General features: G+C 58.9%; 9 protein-coding genes across 9 annotated transcripts; 3 read left to right on the forward strand and 6 right to left on the reverse strand.

Annotated features, from left to right (window-relative positions):
- Nucleotides 1-245: 245 nt before the first annotated feature.
- On the reverse strand, nt 246-925 carry ACRALDRAFT_1056842 (uncharacterized protein; the record flags this gene model as incomplete). The annotated part of the gene is made up of 2 exons (XM_071015895.1): nt 246-574; nt 625-925. The coding sequence occupies 2 exons, from the start codon at nt 923-925 to the stop codon at nt 246-248; spliced, it is 630 nt and encodes a 209-aa protein (XP_070875453.1).
- A 644-nt stretch (nt 926-1,569) lies between these two features.
- ACRALDRAFT_2104911 (uncharacterized protein) lies at nt 1,570-3,963 on the forward strand (the record flags this gene model as incomplete). Its single annotated transcript, XM_071023217.1, has 3 exons — nt 1,570-2,430; nt 2,476-3,243; nt 3,310-3,963. 3 exons carry the CDS (start codon nt 1,570-1,572, stop codon nt 3,961-3,963), a joined length of 2,283 nt encoding a protein of 760 aa, XP_070875454.1.
- A 420-nt stretch (nt 3,964-4,383) lies between these two features.
- On the reverse strand, nt 4,384-7,092 carry ACRALDRAFT_2105090 (uncharacterized protein; the record flags this gene model as incomplete). The annotated part of the gene is made up of 4 exons (XM_071023224.1): nt 4,384-4,820; nt 4,896-5,818; nt 5,927-6,705; nt 6,808-7,092. The coding sequence occupies 4 exons, from the start codon at nt 7,090-7,092 to the stop codon at nt 4,384-4,386; spliced, it is 2,424 nt and encodes an 807-aa protein (XP_070875455.1).
- Nucleotides 7,093-7,777: 685 nt separating this feature from the next.
- ACRALDRAFT_1093649 (uncharacterized protein) lies at nt 7,778-9,776 on the forward strand (the record flags this gene model as incomplete). Its single annotated transcript, XM_071019686.1, has 4 exons — nt 7,778-7,866; nt 7,904-7,910; nt 7,962-8,146; nt 8,184-9,776. The coding sequence occupies 4 exons, from the start codon at nt 7,778-7,780 to the stop codon at nt 9,211-9,213; spliced, it is 1,311 nt and encodes a 436-aa protein (XP_070875456.1). The 3' UTR covers nt 9,214-9,776.
- ACRALDRAFT_1081707 (uncharacterized protein) lies at nt 9,026-11,875 on the reverse strand (the record flags this gene model as incomplete). Its single annotated transcript, XM_071019198.1, has 2 exons — nt 9,026-10,974; nt 11,101-11,875. 2 exons carry the CDS (start codon nt 11,873-11,875, stop codon nt 9,584-9,586), a joined length of 2,166 nt encoding a protein of 721 aa, XP_070875457.1. The 3' UTR covers nt 9,026-9,583.
- ACRALDRAFT_210411 (uncharacterized protein) lies at nt 9,240-9,581 on the forward strand (the record flags this gene model as incomplete). Its single annotated transcript, XM_071023171.1, has 3 exons — nt 9,240-9,364; nt 9,471-9,493; nt 9,541-9,581. 3 exons carry the CDS (start codon nt 9,240-9,242, stop codon nt 9,579-9,581), a joined length of 189 nt encoding a protein of 62 aa, XP_070875458.1.
- A 471-nt stretch (nt 11,876-12,346) lies between the features above and the next one.
- Nucleotides 12,347-15,180, reverse strand: ACRALDRAFT_1063621 (uncharacterized protein). Its single transcript, XM_071016828.1, has 6 exons — nt 14,980-15,180; nt 14,828-14,882; nt 14,662-14,735; nt 14,259-14,587; nt 12,941-14,164; nt 12,347-12,889 (listed from the first exon to the last, which is right to left on the reverse strand). Exons 1-6 carry the CDS (start codon nt 15,010-15,012, stop codon nt 12,670-12,672), a joined length of 1,935 nt encoding a protein of 644 aa, XP_070875459.1. The 5' UTR covers nt 15,013-15,180; the 3' UTR covers nt 12,347-12,669.
- A 391-nt stretch (nt 15,181-15,571) lies between these two features.
- ACRALDRAFT_1063620 (uncharacterized protein) lies at nt 15,572-19,291 on the reverse strand. Its single transcript, XM_071016827.1, has 7 exons — nt 18,933-19,291; nt 18,587-18,816; nt 18,177-18,485; nt 17,813-18,092; nt 17,386-17,737; nt 16,450-17,293; nt 15,572-16,385 (listed from the first exon to the last, which is right to left on the reverse strand). Exons 1-7 carry the CDS (start codon nt 19,066-19,068, stop codon nt 15,738-15,740), a joined length of 2,799 nt encoding a protein of 932 aa, XP_070875460.1. The 5' UTR covers nt 19,069-19,291; the 3' UTR covers nt 15,572-15,737.
- Nucleotides 19,292-20,072: 781 nt separating this feature from the next.
- On the reverse strand, nt 20,073-21,608 carry ACRALDRAFT_1076374 (uncharacterized protein). The gene is made up of 2 exons (XM_071018503.1): nt 21,038-21,608; nt 20,073-20,946 (listed from the first exon to the last, which is right to left on the reverse strand). Exons 1-2 carry the CDS (start codon nt 21,475-21,477, stop codon nt 20,250-20,252), a joined length of 1,137 nt encoding a protein of 378 aa, XP_070875461.1. The 5' UTR covers nt 21,478-21,608; the 3' UTR covers nt 20,073-20,249.
- Between the last annotated feature and the right edge of the window lie 57 nt (nt 21,609-21,665).

Consider the following 21,665-nt stretch of genomic DNA (forward strand, 5'->3'; position numbering starts at 1 on the left):
CATTGTCCGTCCCATCCACAACACCGACTTGTCGCTCCTCCACTTCTCGCGGGTATCAATACGTGGACCTCGCCTCGAATAGCTCGAGGAATCGCGGCGAGAATTAGATCGACCGGGGACGGGCCATTCTTCTTCGTCCCCATGTGAGTTCAACACATTGTCTTCCTTTTTTCCTTTCCCGTTTCCCGTCCCCTAGAACAAAAGTGGTAGCATCACTAAATTCTGAATGCATCGCATCATGCATTCTAGTGCCGCCTCCTGCTGGGCTCCGGGGTGGGCGAGCGGCTGGGACTGCGCTCGTCGCGGCCGCGGTCCTTGAGCCAGCGCTTGGTGCTGAGCTGGATCTCGCGGTCGAGCTCCTCGGACGGGTCCTTGCGGTGGATAAAGTTGCAGAAGCCGCCGCGGACGCAGCCCTCGCCCGAGTTGAGGCGGCAGCACGCCTCGCGGAAGTCGGTGACGGGGGACAGCTCGGCGTAGATGGGGCGGGCCGCGTACCAGCGCGAGTTGAGGTCGTCGCAGGCTTTCTGGGCCGAGTCTTCGTATTTGAACCGCGCGTAGACGTTTCCTATGAGGTCTGGACGTTGTTAGAAGACGAGGGAATAGAGACGGGAAAAAAAAACGCACGGTCATTATTATTGTCGCAGACGACCAGCTCCTCGAGCTCGCCGTACTTGCATAGCTCGCACCAGACGTCCTCGTAAAACGCGTCAAAGTGGTTCTGCAGCTGGCTCGGGTTCATGCGGTTCTTGGGGTCGTGCGCCGGGTTCTGGTACAGGTTCGGCATGAGGATCGTCTGGCTGTACGACGGCTTGACGTGCTTGCGCGAGCAGCGGTCGCCGTGCCGGCACGCGCCAATCTTGAAGTAGAAGGAGCAGTTGACCTTGTCGAGCTCGGTGCCGAAGATGGACGCGAGGAAGTTGGCCATGTTGGGAGTGTGGATGGAGTTTTGCCGGGTTTCAGGACTTTCGTATCGATTCAACTTTCGTATCGGGTTCGAAGGGCAGAAATCGTGCGCGGCTGAATGAGCGAACTTGCCTGGGATGGGTGATGGAGATGGAGGCAAAGTCCAAGACTGAAGCTCGCGACTCGCTGCATGGAAGAATTCATAGCTTCACGCCACCTTGATTACATAACCAGTAACAGTCGTGGCTGGAAAAGGACTTGTGGCTTGCGTGTACTTAGTACAACGTACTGAGTACCTACTCCACTCAAAACGCGGGGGGTTTCTTGACCAATCACAGTAGCTGGCTTATCGTTATCACGTTTACCCCTGGACTGTGATTTTGTACTTTATCATGTATCTATCACTCGTCCTCGCTCGTCCTCGTCTGCCCTCGTCCACCCTCGTCCTCGAATCAACAACCAACCTCTCCCTGGTGCCCCTGTGGCCAACAATCGTATTTCTTTTGCAACGCCATCCCTGTACCACCCAAGAAGACCGACGAAGGAACAACTAGCACAATCTCTGCGACGACACCTCCCAACGCCTAATATTATCAACGCCATCCCACTCCCTCGAAATCGGTTCACATCACAGAACACAACAGCGGTCAAGGGACGTCGCCTGCCATGGACCAGGCAGATATCCCCGCGCTCCTGTCGCGTCTCGCGAGCGACGAGGATGTCGCCCGGAAAATGGCAGTCTTCAAACTCCAGTCCTCCATCAACGACCCGGCCTTTGCAGACGTCTTCATCTCCTCCGGTGGTCTCGTCCTCCTTCGCCGCCTCATCATGGTCAACGCCGGGAACACGCTGGCCTATTCCCTCCAGAGCCTGACGAGGCTGTTGGAGGTAGATATGGGATGGGACATCTTTGAAGGCCCCGCCGCCGGCGACCTGGTCGAGCGCATCGTCGAGCTCATCGTCACCAACCCGCTCGTCAACATCCTTCGCGGCGCCATGTCCATCCTAGTCGCCCTCGTCAGCCATTCGCAGTCCCGAACCAACCGAGGCGCCGCCGTCCCTGCCGGCCCGAGTTCGTTCGGTTTCCGCGCCCTCAAGCCCGCCGTCGCCGTCTACCCCCAATTCTTCGAGCACGTCATCGCCCAGTTGCAGTCCGCCGACCACGCTCTTTGCGGCAACGCGCTCATGCTCATCAATGCTCTCATACGCGATGTGGTCTCGGGGGATACCGCGACGTCGACGACAACAACGGGAAAAGGAGGCTCTCCGACAGAGGAGTGGTCCAAGTTCATCAAGCGGCTGCAGGACCTGGGACTCATCAAGGCGGTCTATAACCTGCTGCAGAGCTCGGCGCTGCAGGACCTGGCCCACCCGCTGCTCGAGTTTCAGTCGTTGACAAAGATGCTGCTGAGGAAGTGGAGGGAGGTGAGGGTCGACGTGGAACGGGCAGAGCACCGACGCGGTCTCAAGGGTTTGCACCTCGCCAGCGCGCCGGACCGACAGCTCCCAGCAGGAATAGCAGCAACGGTAATGACAACAGAAGCGACAACAGTGGTACCACCACCGCCAAAGCCAGAGGAACCAACCGAGGGCGTGAGAAAGGGAAGCCGGCGCCATAACCCGGAAAAATGGAGGAGGTTGGGCTTCGAAACGGAAAGCCCCGCGCAGGAATTCGAAGTCACCGGGTTCCTGGGCATGATGGACCTGACCGACTACGTGCGCAAGAACGAGGACCGGTTCCAGAAGATGCTCCTCGAGCAGTCGACCAAGCCGCTCCACCAGCGGTGCCCCGTCGCCAGGGCGAGCCTGGCCGTGACCATGATCCTGTACGAGCAGTTCGAGGTCGACAAGTCCGAGTCGGAGGACCTTAAGGGGTTCCAAGGCCTGGACGGGTCCACCAAGGACAGCGACAAGCTCTTCCGCCCGCTGCTCCTCCAGTGGTCGCGGCTGCACACCGCCACCCTGCTGGCCTTCTTCCGCGTGTGGCGGGCCACGGGCGCCGAGCAGGCCGACTTTGACAAGGTGGCCGAGCTGGTGCGCATCCTGGTCGACCAGGTCGTCGGCCACGCCCCGCGCACACGAGACGTCGCCGAGGTGGAAGAGGACCTGCAGGAATACGACTGCGGCCGCCTCCGGGACCTGCAGATGCATCTCCTCGAGCTCTCCTTTGAGGACCAGTGGGGCCACCACCTCGTCCGCGTCCGCGACGACCTCAGACAGGAAGCCCTGCAGTTTGTCAAGGAGCAGAGGATCCGCTGTCTTCTCCAGGGCTCGTGGTTCTCCAAGCCTCTGCCCCGTCGCGACACCCAGCCCACGACTGACCGCGACGATTCCACTTTGGTCAATGGCGTCGGTGGTAGCAGCAATGCCAGCAAGCCATCCCTACAGCAACAGCAACAGCAACAGCAACCCAAGAGGCGGCTCTACACCCCCACGCCATGGCGCTTCGCCAAACTCTCCCACAACCGCCGCTTCCTCCACTACGCCGACTTTCCAACCCGCACGCCGCAGGACCCGGGCCTGGACATCCTCACGGACAAAGTCGACCTCACCACCATCAGCTCCGTCGTCTCCAACGTCACCGCCCCCGGCGACGACGCGCCGCCCGATTCCCGCAGCGCTGCCAGCGGAAACAGCACCTTCAACAAGGCCGCTCCCGCGCCCTCGTCGTCCGTGACCACCCTGCCGCCCGCGTCGTCCACCAAGATTACCATCTTCAGCTACGCCGACCCTTCCGACGCGACTGCCAACAACTCTTCCTCCCGCGACAACAGTGCCGACGCGACCACGTCGCCGCAGTCGCGCGAGGTGCCCGTGCTGGCGCTGTTCCCGCTCGACCACAGCCTCGCGTCCGAGTGGCTGGACGGCCTGCTCATGCTGCTGAACCAGGCTCCCATCACGGCCGAGACTAACAAGCTCGTCGGGCTGGTGAGCGAGTATGGGCTCAAGATCAGGTTGCTCAATGTGCGCGTCGACGCGGCGTATGCCGGCGTCCCTCCTGGGACGGGGGTCGTGCCGAGTCGGGAGGGCTTGGACGAGGATTATTATTATGAGGTGTGAGATGCAGCTTTCTTTGTCTCTTGTCTATTACTGGGATTTGATTTACTCGACTTTCTTCTGTATGTCTGGCTTCATATACCCTCTCGCTTTGGCTTGTAGTTTTATACCTGGGACGGAAAGGCCTGGGAGGCTACTTTGCGATCCTTTATTTCTTGTCTACTCTCGACGGCTGGCCCATCCGGTAAATATAGGCGTAAAAGTGGAAAATACAAACAAATAACAATCATGTCCTCACTCCCCCATCCCCTGTATAATGTTCCTTCCCCGTCCTAACACCGTACTTGGAAGATCTAAAGGTATAAGAAGATGATATAGCGACAGTCGATAAATCCGTGACACGTGAACCTCCCCTGCTACATATATACAGACAGACGAAAGAAACCCCCCCTCTAGCTTGGTCCTGGTGATCGACCAAGCGGATCAAAAGTAATACTGCTGCTGCGGCTGGCCCGGCGGCGGATGGGCGGCAAACTCAAAGTTGAACGAGTCGAGGCCCGAGTTCCACGGGTCGGGCGACTCCCACCAGATGGACTCGTACAGGTCGAGCGGCGACATGTACGACGACGGGTCAATGTTGGCCATGTTGGTGTCCATCGCGCCGACGGGCGTCTCGGTGGTGTTCAACAGGTTGGGCGGCGGGGGTTGGTACGGCCCAAAGCCTTGCTGTTGTTGTTGTTGTTGTTGTTCTTGCTGCTGCTGCAACGGGGTGCCGTTTTGTTGCATCTCGGCCATGGCGAGGGCGGCGTCCTGGTGGGGGTCGAGGCTCTGGAATGCGGCTCGATGCGACATGGGTGTCATGTTGTGGACGGCGCTGTTTCCGCCGCCGGGTTGCTGGCCTTGGAGCCCCGAGAAAGGAGCTGGCGTAGCCAGTGCCAGTGCTGGCGCGCCGGTGGTAAGGTGCTGGTGGTGTTGGTGAAGAGGCGTCCCGGCACCGCTCGGATCTCTGCTCCCTGTGTCGGGCTCTCTTTTCACGGTAGCGGCAGCAGCAGCAGCAGCTGCTGCTGCAGCAGCCGAGGCCGACGAACCAACCACGGAACCGTGCTCGTAAATGTTCTTGAGGGCAGTCAGGGCGCGCCACAGCGGACCGGAGAGCTCAATGTCCTTGTCGGTATGAGGGACGCGCAGGCCGGGGGACGATGCCGAAGACGACGACGACGTCTGCCCCCCCTTGACGACGGTGGCGGAGAGGGCGGCGATGAGGTCGCCCTGCAGCTGGCGGACGTCCGGGCTCGCCTTGGTCTCGCCGAGGATGCCCAGTAGCAGGGCGGACGAGAGGCCGTGGTAGGTGTAGGCCCAGCTGCGGGTGGGGATGACGGAGAGCTGGTGCATGGCGAGGAACATGCGGACCGTCTCGATGAGGTTCGCCTGGCACTTTTCGGCGAGAAAGTCCTTCTGGGCCGGGGTGAGCTGGTGGCAGTCGCGGTGCAGGGCCGGGCGGCAGCAGACGGAGATGACAAAGGCGGTGTGCAGGCGGATGCCGTAGAACTGGAGGCGGTCAATGGCCGACTTGCAGTGGTCCTTGCAGCGGAGGTGGGCGGCGACCTTGGAGCGCAGCGACTCGACGGCCTGGTAGTTGTCGACCATCTGGGCGTAGGACACGGTGGTGGTGATGTCCGGGTTGAGGCGGTTCGAGATGATCTGGCAGAGGTAGTACATGGTCTCGAGGTAGCTAAAGTTGCCGGCGTCGGGCGGGGCGGCGGTGGGGATGGGGCAGCAGGGGAAGTTGGTGACGGGGGAGCGGTCGAAGGAGAGGGAGGTCAGGGTGTCGTGCCAGACGCAGGTCCACCACAGCTTGCGACGGACCCAGTCCCGGGACTTGACGTGTGGCGACAGGGCGGCGTCCCTGTCCCTGTCCCTGTCCCTGTCCCTGTCCCTGTCCCTGTCCCTGTCTCTGTCCTTGTCCTTGCCCTCGTCTCTCTCCCCGTTTTCCCTGTGCTTGTCGTCCCTGTCGTCGTGGGACGACACGGTAGGGCGGTGGAGGCCGAGGGACTGGGCGAGACGGCAGGTGAGGCCGAGGAGGGCCCAGGAGGCCTCGGCCTTCATATCGTTGAGGAGGACGAAGCTGGTCAGGAGCAGGGCCTGGATGGAATCAAAGTTGGGGCGGAGGAGGAAGTTGCCGAGGCGGAGGAAGTGGAAGGAGATTTGGATGTACTTTTGCGAGTCGCGGGTGCGGACGTGGTAAGGCGAGTCGTGGTACTGGGAGCCGACGGCGAGGACGGCGAAGAGGATGGCGAGCCACGAGGCCGAGACGGGGCGGGTGTTCTTGGGGGCGCCGTGGGCGGCGTTGCGGGCGCGGTCTTCGAGGTAGATCATGAGGTTGGACTCGAGGTCGTCCATGTCGACGACGAAGCCCCAGAACTGCTGCGGGGTCTCCTTGTAGGTGCGGAAGAGCTTCATGACCTCGCGGTCCGAGGGCAGCTCGGAGCAAATGTCGCGGGTCAAGGCGTCGAGGTGGCGCGAGGACATGAGGGGGAAGGGGGCCGAGGTGTCGAGGCCGAGGATGGAGCGCATGTCCTGGCGGATGTCGCTGGAGTGTTGCTGGTCATGCGACGACGACTGCTCGCGCAGGAGGGAGGGGATGCTGTTGTGGCCGAGGTAGCGGGTGGCGCTCTCGGGGGCGTCGGCGTCATCGTCGACGCTGGCCACGGTCATGGTAGGGGGCGGCCAGGTGGCATGGCGGTGGGGAGGGGGGAGAGTGGTGGCGGAGTCGGTTTGGGCGTCTGGGGAATGCGGACGTTTGAGCTTGCGAGCATGGTCGTCGACGGAAGAGGATGAGGCGATGGCCGTGGCGGTCGTAGTTGTAGTGATGGTGGGAGGAGGAGGAGGAGCTGAGGAAGAGGCGACAGCGGTAGTAGGAGGGGCGGAAGCAGGGTGGACCGGCTGAGGCTGGTGCTGGTTCTTGGACGAGGCGGAACGGTTCGGTTTGTAGGAGCAGAGCTGGGGGTGATCGCGCCTCACGCAGTTTTCACATGGCTGCTGGTTGTCGCACTTGACTTTGCGCTGGCGACAGGGCCAGCAGGCGGTACCATAGCGGACCTTGCGATGCGAATGGATGATTCGGTTGGCCTCTTCGGGGGTAAGGTCGTCGATGGAGATGTCGGGGGTTAACTGGGGTCTCGCGTCGACCATGGGTGAGGTGTAAGACGGTGGACTCGGTGGTGTAAGTGGTGTAATAGGCCAACTGCGGTTATGTGATCGATGGCAAGCTGGTTATGGTTGCCGACGCTGATGTTCGTCCACCTCGAGATGTGTTCGATGTGCTGGTTATATATGGCTCGGCATGCCGTTCGTGTCTCTCTTGCTTGAACTTGTCCTTATACTAGTGAGGACATGAGAGATGGCAGATAGTCAACAGGCCAAGGACAGAAACCGCAGCCTAATCGATGATGGTGAGCTGACCGGGAGATAGAATTTGGTGGTTGAAATTGAAACGGTCAATGGCGAGCTCGAGTGAGGTAGGTCTTGGATGATGTGGTTAATACAGGCGTTTACCTCACCATTGAATAGAATACAACCCAACAATGGACAATGGAGAAGAGACGAAAAAGCAACGATGAAAAGGGGGTCAAAATGCGGAATGACGTTGCATTGGGATGGTGATGGTGGATAGGTGAAGGAAGGTAAGAGATGGAGATGCGATGCGAGAGGGGCTCGGCAGAATTCTCAAGGCGGTGTTTCTATAGAGACACGTGGAGTGGGCTTGTACTTTGTATATGTACATCATACAGCGTATGGTTCGTGCGTTAGGCGTTAGCCCTAGTCTCGAATCGGTACGGGAGTATCCTGTACTTCCGCACTGAACTTGTACTACGGTATGGTAGACGACCCACAAGGCGTAATAAGGCACGGCACACGGCACACGGCACGATACGGTCGCTCCTCTCCACAATTACCCGTTCTACGGTGTAAATAGAGTGTGCGTACGTTGTACGTTGTACAGTACGCACGTTGCACACATGGTTACCAGCCACCCACCAGCCACCAGCCACGACCTTTAGCGCCAACGTCTTCCTCCTCCTCCTCCTCCTCCTCTCCTCATCTCCATCATCACCACTCACTCGCCTTTTGCCTCACTTTTATTTTATCCTCTACCTTATCCCCCTCAACTCCTCTACATTATTCTAGGGGCGCATCTTGGGATCCCACGTCTTACCTTCCCTTCCACCTGGCATCGCTCATCTCAGTCCAATGGCCCGAGGTCGCCTTCTCTCTGTCTCTAGATCTCAAGCGTCGAAGCCCTTCACGCCGTCCCGGAGGAAGCGGCCCAATGGCCTCTACGATAACGGAACTTGGTACTGCAACTGCGAACCCCGCAAAGTGCCCAGCTCGTACACCGTCAAGAAGCCGGGCCCTACAAAGGGAAAGTCCTTTTTGCGATGCCACGACTGCAACTTTTTCATGTGGAACGAAGATGCAGCCCAGTTTCCCGTGACAGAGTCCCAGGCGCCGACCCCAGATACCGCGACGAGACGCACGCCCTCCCCGAAGAAGGCCAAGACCATGTTCGAATTCTTTCCCAAGTCTCCCAAGCCGCCCACCGCCCAGAAGAGGAAGAGGGTCCAGTTCGAGGAGGATTATATCGGCGATGAGTCGTCCGACGAAGAGCGACAATTACTCGAGGCCGTCGAACGGAGCGCCCGGAAAATGCAGAGAACCGGCGCAGCTGGTCCCGTCTCGACTCCCACGGCACCCACTGCTACATCCTCGTCCACGACAATGGCCGCCACTTCGGGCGGAGAGGATGCGTTGCCTAGGCAACCGAATCCCCCTACGGCGCGGACCCTCTTCGCCGGCCCTGACACCAAGCGGCAAAACACCAGCCAGATAACTCCCACGACCTCCTCGGCCGCCTCTGCCGCCCCTGCGAAAACCGGCCTCCCGTCTCCCACAGCCACGCCCACGGCCAACCGCAGAAAGCAAGTCGCGACGCCCGCGGGTCCCGAGCACGAGCACCACAAGCACGACACGGCCGACACGGCGCTTCGGGACGAGGTCATGGCCCTGCTCCAAGGTCAGCCCATCCCACCAGCCGTGGCCCGCTCCGTCCGCGAGGCGCTGGATCGCCAGGTCGAACGGGCCCGCGGCTTGGCCAAGGGCCGGGACGCGGTGCGGGACCTCCTGAGGCAGAAGGACGAGAAGGTGGCCCAGCTGCAGGACCGCGTCGTGGCGCTGGAAAACAAGCTCCGGGCCGAGCGAGACACGCGGACGAACATGCGGGCTGGCATTATGAGACTGTATCAGGATTACTGAGGACGATGGGTGCGACGACGAAACACATGACGAATGGCGATGAGACGAGACGACGAGACGACGAGACGACGCCGCGAGAGGATGACAACGGCATGGATGATTTTGGCACTTTATTTTTTTCTACATGGAGGATACCCTTTCGCGTCTCTTGGTTTGCGCCCAGCTTTTCATTTTCCTCTTTACTTTTTTCTTCTTTTTCCCCTTTACCAGGACAAATTCAGAGTAAATAGCCACGCAACCACTTCATTCCTCTTGAGCGGTTCTCATCCGTACCTCGCATGTTATGTTGTTCTGAGCCCCCTTATATTGACATATCAACCATCCCAGCCGCATCAGTACTACAGAACCCCGGCGTCAAGAGGGAGTAGGTCTAGGGCGCGTTCGATCCAGCTACCTGTGCATTGGGAAGAAGAGGCGCATCCTCGGCAAAGCTGTCGGATGGGACCTCACCCCCTTCACTCCCACTACTGCCACCAGTATCCATGGCACTGGATGAACAAGTAGAAGAACCATCCGACCCCGAACTCTCCGGGGACTCCTCGACCGTCTGGAAGAGCAGATGCATGTCGAATAGATCCGTCGACTCGGACGAGGCAAGGGATGCCTCCACCCCTAGCGGGGGGAACCGCGCATCTTCATGACGGGGAACCGCCACGGCGGCCGCGAGCTGCCTGGTTCGTTCCTGGATCCCTTCCCATCGGAGCCCGTAGAACCCCGAACCCGCCGCGATGCGCCGCCCCAGAGCCCGCTTCAACACGTCCCTGGTCGCCGCTTCGTCGTAGGCCCGCGCCACGTCCGGGTCCACGGGAGACCCTGGCATGGAGACCATGTCAGTCCACTGCGGCTCTCCCGTCTGCTTTTGATCGTTGCCCTGGTTGAACCTGTTTGGCCCTTTTTGCTTGTCCCTCTTGCTGCGCGCTTTCTCGCGCGCCGCTTGGACCGACGCTTCGTATCGCGCCCGGAGGACCGGTTCCATAGCCTGTGCTGCCGCCGCCATCTTCATTCCTTTCCACTTCTTTTTCGTTCTCTCGTCGTCTGCCTTCCGGCCCACTCCTCGTTCACCCTCGGACGAAAGAGCCTCGTCGCAACTGCTATCGCCCGCCCCAATCTGACCCAAGTACTCCCCGTTCTGCGGCTCAAACGTCCTTTCGCAGTTAGCCAGCGTCCGCTTCGCCATCTCCTCTCTCGCGCGCAGCCTCACGGCCTCTTGCGCATGACGCTCCTCGACCGGGTCGGCAATCGCAACGTCGTGCCGGCAACTCCATACCCGGCTGGAGAAGGATTCGACAAACTGCTCGTCCACATCAATCACGCCCCGCCTCTGCAACTCCGCAACCACCACCTGGCGCGCCCGCTCCGCAAGCTCCTGCTCCCGCCGGAGCTGCCGCAGCGCAATCCCCAGCTGGCCCTTGGCAACCGGATGCACCACATCCGCGCGCCCGGCCCATCCCATCTTGACAACGGTCGTCTCCCACGCCTTCCGCGCACGAAAAGCGAGCCGATCCACCAGATCCTCATCCACCTCGTCCCCGTCCTCGCTGAACACTTCCATCGAGATGAACCCCTTGTACCCCACCGCCGGCCCACCGACCACCTCGTCTGGTTCTGAAGTCAGCGCCCACAGCGCCTGGTCGATCGGGAGGTACCCTTCAAAGGGGAACAGGCGGCGCTTCCGCGCCCAGCCTAGCCGAGGTGGTTCCCCCCGCGCCGCCGCCGCAGCGACGACGGGGTCATCGGCAACCAGCCGCGCCGCATCGGAGACTTGCACAAAGGGGATGCAGTGGCGGGGCACGCGCTTGCGGAGGAGGGCGAGGCTTTCGGCGAACTAGGCCGAGCCGCCGCCGTCATCCGCGTCGTCGCGAGGACGCGGCAGATCTGAAGACGAACGAATCGAAGAAGAACAAGAGTCCGCCCAGTCCGCAGCGGTAATGTGGAACGTATCCGGGAGGAAGAGCACGTTGGGCCGGTCGCACAGTTCCACGACAGTCAACGCATCGGCCCACGACTGCGCGTGGCGCGCGAAGCAGCGGTTCTTAAAGGCGATGCGCACGGGCGAGCCGAGGGCGCGGTCGGTGCGCGCACGAGCCGCATCGGCGAGGATCCGCAGGTTCCGGACCGCGAGCCGCGTATACATGACGTTGTTCATGCCGGCACCGCCCCGGCGGCCGGTGGTGTTGTTCCTGGCGAGGTCGCCGCCGAGTTGAGACGACGCGGGGACGACGATGACGTCGGTGTCGAGGATGGTTGCCACGTCGAGCCAGACCTGGAACTCTTCAAGACGGTCATGCCGCGCGGCGCGGTCCGTGAGGAGGTCAAAGTCGCGGAAGGGTTGGAGGGAGAGGACGCGGAGGCCCAGGTCGATGCATCGGGTCCGGATGGCGGCGGCGGCGCGGCGCAGGTCGTCGGGGCTTACGCCGCCCGTGGTGGCCTGCGCGAAGTGCAGGAGGTCGTCCCAGTAGAGCTCGACGGCGCGGAACCCGTGGAAGGCTGCGGCCGAGAGCTTCTTGGGAAGGGCGTGCACGCCTGGTGCGCCGAGAGACATGGTTGCTATGGCGGGGAGGTAGACGATGTCCGGGGGTTCGATCTTGGGCGGGATCAAGATGGAAGACTGGCTCAAGTGAGTCGAGTCCGAGGCGATTCTGGCGAGGGTTCTGGGTGTCATCGTGTGGCTGTGTGGTGTTGTCTGTATTTGTTCCTTGTTTTTTTCTTTATTTTTATTTCTTTCACCAGCTCTGGAGAAGATGAAGCTGGTTAGTGTAGGCTCCTGGTTACAAGTTGGCTATGCTTAACAAAGACCACTCACCAGAGAAAATGTAGGGTGAAAAGATGAGAATGTGGGAGGAAATAGAATAAAGGAAAGAGAAAGATGAATCCTGGAGTGAGAAAAGGCAAGAGCCGAATTAGATGGTCACAGGCACGGGCATACGAGTCACCAGGCCCGGTATATATGCCTCCTGATCACGATGCCGTTATCGTTGCCGTTGCTATGTTGTTGTGTTGTTCACCGTGTTAGTTATTTACCCCTGACTCTGGATCAGGACCACTCTTCAGTGCCTCTAGACCAACAGCAACATCCTGGGCCATTGTGAGATGCTAACACGGAACAAAAGACTCACGTTTGCGTCAACTGACCCTCATACTAAAACTTTGAATTCCTTTCTTTACACTGGATCTAAACCAGAGAGCCAATGGAAAATACGACTCTTAAGATACACTTTGGCCTCCCGTCTGCTCAAGCCAAATCCCATGCCAGGCCGTGGTGACCCTTGCCTGACCCTCCACTGCATGGCTCTGCTACCCTTTACCTGCCCCGACCCTTTCGTGGTATCGTGGACGACTCCGTGGCAGGCCAGAAGGTAGCGCAAAGCCTACCCTGCGTCCCTAAGTACCTAGACAGCACACCCATTTTCGTCTCTTCCCCTCACATATTATGACTGGTTGAGTATTCCAGCACACTTAGTAGGTACGCTCGACGGGAGGAACAGGAGCACACTCGTTCTCATCTAGTGTGGTGCCAATGACCCGGCGGTACGCCAGATCGACCTTGCCGTGGGGCTCCTTCTGGTATGAAAGCGTATGCTTCATCCAATTCTCGTCGTCACGGGACTTGTAGTCCTCGCGCGCATGAGCACCACGAGACTCCTTGCGAGCTGCAGCCGCCGTGGCAGTTTGAGACCTAGCCCTCGTTAGCTTCATCCGTCTCCTTACATCAAGACACAAAACTTACGCGCAAGTGAGGAGGTTCCTCAGCTCAAGAGTCTCCACCAGATCCGAGTTCCAGATCATGCTGCGGTCCTTGATACCAATCTCGGGGAACATGCCGTCAATCTCCTTCATCAGCCGGACGCCCTCGTCCAAGCTCTCCTGCGTCCGGAAGACGCTGACCTCGCTCTGCATGGCCTTCTGCATGGCCAGCCGGACATCGGCCGTGCTCCGGGGACCGTCCGACGTGCGCACCTTGTCGAGAACCTCAATGTGCTCGGCGCCGGCGTCGGCCGGGATGGGCTTCAGCTTCTGTCCCGGCGTAAAGTTGTCGCGGATCGTGTGCGACACGGCGCGGCCGAAAACGACCAGGTCGAGGAGTGAGTTGGCGCCCAGCCGGTTGGCGCCGTGCACCGACACGCAGGCCGCCTCACCGCAGGCGAAGAGACCGGGCACCACCTGGTCCTCGCCCTTCTCGTCGACCCTGACCACCTCGCCCGTGTATCGCGTCGGGATGCCGCCCATGTTGTAGTGCACGGTCGGCAGCACGGGGATGGGCTGCTTGGTGACGTCGACACCGGCGAAGATGCCGGCCGTCTCGGAGATACCGGGGAGGCGCTCGTGGAGGATATCGGCCGGCAGATGGCTGAGCTGCAGGTAGATGTGGTCCTTCTCGGGGCCGACACCGCGGCCGGCGCGAATCTCCATGGTCATCGCCCGGGACACCACGTCGCGCGAGGCGAGGTCCTTGGCCGTAGGCGCGACCCGCTCCATGAACCGCTCGCCCTCCGAGTTGAGCAGGTAGCCGCCCTCGCCACGCGCTCCCTCGGTGATCAGGCAGCCGGCGCCGTAGATACCGGTAGGGTGGAACTGGACAAACTCCATGTCCTGGTTGGGCAGGCCGGCACGGGCGACCATGGCCATGCCGTCGCCGGTACAGGTGTGGGCCGACGTGCAGCTGAAGTAGGCGCGGCCGTAACCGCCCGTGGCCAAGACGGTGTTGTTGGCCAGGAACCGGTGCAGCGTGCCGTCTTCCTGGTTGTAGGCGAGGACACCGCGGCACTCGCCGTCCTGCATGATCAGGTCGAGGGCGAAGTACTCGATGAAGTAGTTGGTGTTGTGGCGCAGAGACTGGCCGTAGAGCGTGTGGAGGAGGGCGTGGCCGGTACGGTCGGCGGCAGCACAGCATCGGTAGGCCTGGCCACCCTTGCCATAGTCCTTGGATTGACCGCCAAAGGCACGCTGGTAGCTATTCATTTGTTAGTCTTTTTCGCCTCGTCCATTGACTGCCCTTTTTCCATTCCTCCCGATCGATTGTAAGGACAAAAAGAAACAGTACTTACATCTTACCGTCCTCTGTCCGAGAGAAGGGGCAGCCATAGTTCTCAAGCTCGACAATGGAAGCCGGAGCCTCCCGCGTCATGTAGTGAATGGCGTCCTGGTCGCCAAGCCAGTCGGACCCCTTGACGGTATCGTACATGTGCCACCTCCAGTCGTCCTCGTGCATGTTTCCGAGCGCGGCGTTGATGCCGCCCTGGGCAGCCACGGTATGAGAGCGGGTGGGGAAGAGTTTCGAGATACAGGCCGTGTTGAACCCAGCCTCGGCCAGACCGAAAGCCGCTCGCAGACCGGCACCACCGGCACCGACGACGATGGCATCGTATTCGTGGTCCTGTGAAAGTGGAAACCCGTCAATACATTTGTCTCGGAGAAGCGGGCTACGTGTGACGGTTCGGTTTGACGTACAATAACGGCGTACTTGTTGCTCACAAAAGGAGACGCCTCCTTTGCGCGTAGAGGACCATTTGCAATGACTCGAGCTATTGTTATGACGGTGGTTAGTCGATATCTCGCCCATGTTGACTTGACTGCCGCCTTGACTGTCGATGACCAAAGACGGGGTTAAACATACAAACTGGTCGCGTCGACGAGAAGAGCCTCGATTGTCCCCTTGTTGTCCGCGCGAACTACGACAGGAATCCCCGGTTAGCAAAGAACAGGTAAAGCACGTCGTCCATCTGACGAGAGGGCGGGGTTGGATCAAAGACGCAAGACAAAACGTACCGTGTGGGTGGCGGCGAGTCTCCTCATCGCCATTGAAGATGTCATTGTCAATTGAATTATCGCTCAATTGTGAGCATCAACAAGAAAGGATGGAGGAGAAGAGAAAGTGCGTATGATGGGAAGTGGGAAGGGAGTTGGCGGTATTGTCAAAGGAAGCGAGAGACGAGGTTCGGGAAAGTTGAAAGAGCCCTTCGGTTGCTCTTGCTTCGTCTTCATGACACTAACGAGTCGAAAGCTCGCCCGGCCCGACTTTGGCTCGTGATCTCCAGCCAATCAGACAATTTATGATTAGCCGGCGTTGCCGGTGCGCCACAGTCACCGCCACATCCACGAGCCCCTCACACGCTCCTTTGCATCTCACCAGCCACATGTCCTCGGTCGGTCATCGGGATGCATCAGATGGGAATGGTACGTACACTCCCGACGGATTCTTAATAATCAGCTGCATGAATTCTTTGCCGAGCCACTGTACGTACTGTAACTACGTCACTGCAGCCTTACAACCCCATCCACATTGATTCAAAGCATCACCAGGCCGCCGACAGATGCCTTATACACCTCGACCCGTTAAGGCCTCTTTACCATCTTTTAGACCATGGCAGTCATCTCAATAAATACCCTCACATTAAAATACTCTAATAATTCCAACGCGTCTGGTGTAACGTCAGGACGATCAATGTACTTGTACCACAAACGAAAAGAAAACACGTCCGCCTCTATACAGACCTCGTCCCCTGACCCGCCCCCTGCCGGCCCCCCTACTCGGCCAGGACGTGCCGCAGCATGACCAAAAAGTTGTCCTTGAGTTTATACACCTCCGACACCTCGGGCTTGGCAGGCTCGCCCGCGCGCCTGCGGAGCCTTTCCCTCTTCTTCGCCCGCCGCTGCCTCTCCGCCGCAATCGGGTCCATGTCGTCCTGCAGCTCGGCCTCGAGCTCCTCCTCCGAGTCGTAGTCGTACGCCATGTCGTCCAGGTCCGTCTGGTCGAGCCCAAAGTCCGACGACTTGAACGCCCCGCTGCCGGGCATGTGGTCCGTCGATCCCACCCCGTCCGCCGCCATCTTCTGCCTCGTCTTGTCCTGGTGCCACTTCTTCCGCGCCTCCTGCCACGCGAGCAGCCGGTTGGTCTCGTCGATCAGGACGTCCTTGTCCACCAGCCCCGAGCTGACCGCCCCCTCGAGCAGCGCGTTGATGTCCAGCGTCCCGTTGATCGGGCCCTTGCGGAGGAACTCCAGGATGCCCTCGATCCACCCCATGAGCTGGTCGAACAACCCGTTGTCGTGCGTGTGCACCTCGTGCACGAATTTGTAAAAGTTGTCCTCGTGCCGTTGGCAGAGGTCTATGAAGCTCTGGACCGTCTGGTTCGGGTCGGCGGAAGCATCCTGCTCCTGGCATTTCTCCACGACCTGGGGGTGGTGGTTAGCTCTGGTCAGGAAAAAAAAGAAAAGAAAAAGAAAAAAAAAACCCCACCCGAATCATGTCGTCAACAAAAACGGCAAAATCCGTAACGCTGTTGTAAACATTGGCCGACTTGTACACCCGCACCAGCGGCTCGTAAAAGATGGTAAAGAGGTCGCGGAAGAGCTGCAGCGTGACGGGCTCCTCGATGAGCTGCAGCATCATGGCCTTGTCCCGCTGCCGGAGATAGAGCTTCAGCAGCTGCTTGAGGTACGAAAACAGCTGGGCGCCGTGCTTCAGCTCCTCGTCCACGTTCTCCACCGCGCTGTTGAACGCCACGTATGCATTGTACAGCCTCCCAATCTGCGCCGACGTGAGAGACGGCTGCAGGTGCTCGGACCGCAGAATCACCACAATTATGTCAATGTCCTCGGCCGCCGACTCCTCGCGGATCAGCCCTTTGACGCTCTCATCCGCATCCGTGAACGCCTTGAGCTTGCGCACCAACACGTCGTCCCCGATCCGGGCCGAGAGGCCGTCGATGGACCGCTGGAAGCTGCGGATGCCGTCGTGAAGGGTCATGGTGAAGATGCGCTGCATCAGCGACCGCGTGCCGAACGGCTGGGCGAGGAAAATGTCGAGCACGCTGGACATGACCGCCGCCGGGTTGGCAATCTTGATGACGTTCTTCATCACCGTGTACGGGATGAGCGAGTGGACCCTCTTGGCCTGCGCAAACAGCTCGGGAGAATTGTCCTCGGCCAGGAAGAGGTGGTAAATGGTAGCGGCCACCTCGATCCTGAGCCATTCGGCAAACTTGCGGTACTGTATGCTCAAGTCGGCGATGGTCCGCTTCTCCTTGATTTCCTTGAAAAGCTTGGTGAGGCCGTTACGCTCGACGACGTCACGACGGAATCTGTTTGTTGTTAGTCACTGTAAGCAGGTAACCCCCTTTCCACGGCAAGTAACCCCCTTGCCACAGCAGGGGACGGGCACAGAATGGCTCACTGTTCCATGTAAATGTCAAGCTCGGCGGCCCGTTTCCTCGCAATCTCGTAAAACTTCTTTTGCTCTTCTATCCGCTGCTCGTCGACCGCCTTGCGGTTGGCAATGTCCTCGACGTCGGCATCGGTTGGCGTGATGGGCTCGCCCGTGAGGAACTCCTCCATCGCCTTGCTCCGGGCCACCTGCTCGTTGGAGAGGAGGGAGCGGAGGAACGCCCTCAAGGATATTCTCTGGGCCTCCCGCAGGAGCGATACGGATTCGCTCTTCTTCCCGCCAAGCGGCACCGGACTCCTCCTGCTGTCGAACGAAGCGCGGGGCGAGGCTCTGGAGGAAATCGATCCAGGCCGTCGATGGTCTGTATACGGTCAGCGTCGGCCACTCGACTAGATGCTGCGACTTCTCGCTTTGTTTGGGAGGGACTCCCGCTCACCCTGCACTGTTAGGTTTTGAGACGTCTCGCCGCCAACTCCGAGGTTGGTCAACTGCGTCGACACCGAAGATATGGACGACGCATCATCGTCCCCGTTACCCGAGGCGCCAGAAAGCAAACCAGATGCCTTTGCGTCGGACTTGTTCTTCTTGGGTAGAGAGGGCAGCACTTTCCCGGGTATCTCCAGGCGCAATCTCTTATGCAACTTGACAAAGTCGCCATAGCGCCGGCCGACGAAGAACTCGAGCTGACCTTTCCTCTTGATGCGCAGCAGGTACTCCTGGGAGAAATGTGAGCAGGAGTGGCTTCTTCTTCTTGGGCCGAGTAGACACCAGAGGTCGGTATTTGACATGTATGCACTCACCGCATGTTTATGGTGTTTTATCTTTCCCTTCGTCTGCACAATGCGCACGCCAGCCACGTTGACGTCCCAGCCGTTGATGTAGTTGCCCTCGGGCAGGGTATTCATAACGCCCGTGTCGATGGCATTGCTGTCGACGACCTCCATTTCGGAGAAGCGAATGCGCTCTTCGAAGCCAGACGAGGTTTTGACACCGGATACCATCATGAGCTCGACGAGCTTCTGACATTTTATGGCCAGCTTGCGTCGCTTGGTCTCCTCGAGGCGGTCTTCGGACGACGAGATGTGCTTGGTAGCAAAGGACTCGAGAAACTGGACGCGCGAACATGGGCGGTCAGCACCGTGAATGTCAGTCGGTACGCCGATAGACAAATAACAAGAAAAACAAGGGGGCATATTCATGTCCCACGTACAACTTGCAGCTTGTCTTGCCAAAACTCCTTTTCCCTAGCTTTATCGAGAAAGGGAAAGTCGCGAATATGGTGAACGAAAATGTAGCGGAGGATGGGAAGCTCCGAATCCAGGGGGGAGACCTCGCCATAGTCGGACTTGAAGGGGGCGCCGAATCGTCTGAGTGCGGTTGGAGAGTTGAGTTCGTGTATCTCGTAGTTGACTTGATGGGATATGAGTTCGCGCTTCAGGTCTATGGAGAAGTAGGGTCAGTTGGACAGAAAAGAAACATATAAGTAATCAAACAATTCCCTTGCCCGTGGTCGCCAGGAGCCCGGGAATGGCAAGGAAAGTGAAGCTGCGACTTACAATGCTCTTGTTTGCCGGTCAATGCATGTCCAGGAGGACGGGACGAAGAGTCGGTTTGCGGCGCGGGGAGCGCTACGTCAGAGCCTGGAGCCAGGGCGGAGCCATTCTGGGGCCCATCGTCTGCCGACGAAGTCATAGGAAGCAGACTGGCTGACGAGAAGCAGGGAGGACGGTGATGGTGGTGGAAGAAACGAGGTGCACGGATCAAAGATAGAATAAGAGTATGAGAGAAATGAGAAGAACGGAAATCAAAAGGGAAGGAGGAGGGAGAAAAAAGATAGGGAAGGGATGAAAGTGAAGTCGCGAGAAGTATTCAGTTGGTTGGGGACCAGGGCCCCTCTTGAGTGATACTGGAGGTACTTGGTAAGGGAGCACAGGTACAGTGGCTGTACATGTACGTATGTACGTATTCCGTCAACTGCAGCGCACGGGACTGGTTGGTTAGCTGGTTCGTTCAGGGGACCGGCGCCAGTACCGAATAGTGTATAGGAACGTAATGCGAACTCACCGTGCCGGTAGTCAGAGAGGCTCGGCTCTTGGTCAACGAGTCTAAAGTGCAAAGCAATCTGCGAGTCCGCCGTAGGGCGGGATAGGTCGTCCTTCCAAAGTGTCGGCGCGTACGTTGGAATGACCTAAAAGTCTCCTCTCTATCATCGCCAAGGTAGGGCCAAGAGAGGACTCGTCAGTCGCAGGTTCTTCTCAGTGTCCGTACTTGTACATATTATATCATTCGCAGTACCTACGTTGTACACGTACAACTGTCGTACACGATTTCCCAGCTCTGCTACAGTGGCTCACCAGCAGTATCACACACTTACACAATAACAACCATAAGTAGGAGGCCACGGGCACCATCTAATTTGCTTTTTTTTAACTCGCCTTTCCACGATTTCGAGGGACGCGTGATCAGATTTCCGAGACAAAAAAAGGATCCGATCGATGTTTCCAAGAGAAGAGGAGAGGCCGCCACGACCGTTAGTGCCAAGAAGGGACGCGCAAGCACTCTAGAGTCCGCCCCTACGCGGCCGCCATGGTGGTACGAAGCATTAATTACTCCTCTCATATGCGGTCATGTCATGTGTGCAATCCCCTAGGATTCGTCGTTCCCAAACTTAAAGACGGGACGTAGACGAGAAGTGGCAGGAAACCTCCGTTGAGCACATCCATCTCGGTATTAGGCTGGTTCTGAGTATTGGGAATAACACGGCGCTTCAAACAATGGGGTATCATCCTCTATGTACACTACCTACCTATCCATCCACCTGTATTCCCCTCATCGGCCTGGAAATACGTATCAATAGCTGCGGAATGGGACCCTCATAGTTCATCCAAAAATCGCAACCGATCATCCCCATCTGCTCTCCTTCTCTCCTTCCACAGTGGCAATCCAGGCCTCTCGTCGACGTGCCCGTCAAACTCGACTCGTACGCTCGATCGGTTCCCGTCTTTCCCATAGAGGCTTTGACGATGCAAAGATAACGAGGGCCCATCGACGTCGCTACCACCCGGCGCCGTACCTTGAGCATCCAAACCCGCCATCCCCGGCGAAGGAGGTACGTATCTCGCCCCGACAAGAAGCAAAACGACCGCCGCAACCAAGACGGACATGACGATCCACACGTTCCGGAGCTTCTTGCGCGTCCTCTGCCGCCACTCCAGGTCCGCCTTCTCCCACCCTTCGACCCTGCGCCGCACCACGTCCACCCGCTCGCTGAGCCCGTGGATCTTGGTCCTCCCGGCCTGGATCCGCTCCTGGAGTCCCGCGATCCGCTTCTCTTGCTCCTCGAATCCCCCCAGCACCTCCAGTTGGCCCTGTACGTCCCGCACCATCTCGCCCGATTCCTTCTCAAACTCGTCCTTGACTTCCCGGGACAGTATGGCCAGCTCTTTCATCGCCGTGATGGTGCTCTGAAGCACGCTCGTCTTCTCCAGTACCGCGTAGTACGTCTCGTCTAGCCGTCTCGTCGTGCTGTTGGAAAACGTGCTGAGGTCGGCGAGCGACTGTCCCAGACCTCTGCGTAGCATGAGTTAGCAGCTCGCTCTCGGATGAGAAGTGAATGAGCGAGAACAGAACGACAACAGAAAAGGAAAAAAGATTGACCTACGTCATGCGCGCTGCGGCCCTGTCCTTCTCGATCCGTAGATCCTCCTCCAAGTTGCGAGACATGGTGATATGGCTGGTCGGCGGGCCAAGTAAGATGTTCTTCTCGTTGCCCTTTCGCTTCGAAATCCCTAGTCCCGCAAAACCCTTTCTGTCTCTCCCACTCGTGTTCTGATTGAACTGTAGATGCCGCGATCCCAACTCGTGTCGCGTCACGTCGAGCGAGTGTCTTCCTTGCTGCACCGCCGCATCCGCCGATATAGGTGCCCTGTCATCCTGCGGCCACTCCCGTCGGTGATGGGTCGAATGAGAGTGACGATGCTGTAGTATTGAGCGATGTTGCCTCTGACGTCGCAAGGTCGAGGGCACTGACTCGGAGGTTACGGAACGAGTGGGTTTATGTTGCGCGCGACTGGGGACGGTGCGTGGTTGATGCGAGGCCATGGCTGTGAACGGCTGTAGTCCTCCCTAAAGACTCCCTAAAGGCCCTTACAGAACCCCCTAGACCTGCTGTGGATTTCGTGGGTCCCGCCGTCGTTTGTTTAACTTTCAGCGAGTTCGATGTTTTTGGTTAGCTATGCCGTCCGATGGTTGGTCTCTGAATCAAACCAAACTCTGGTCCTGGTGACTTG

The sequence above is a fragment of the Sodiomyces alcalophilus genome, assembly GCF_042370955.1.
Source record: "Sodiomyces alcalophilus JCM 7366 unplaced genomic scaffold ACRALscaffold_4, whole genome shotgun sequence".
In the NCBI taxonomy this organism is placed as follows: Eukaryota; Fungi; Ascomycota; class Sordariomycetes; order Glomerellales; family Plectosphaerellaceae; genus Sodiomyces; species Sodiomyces alcalophilus.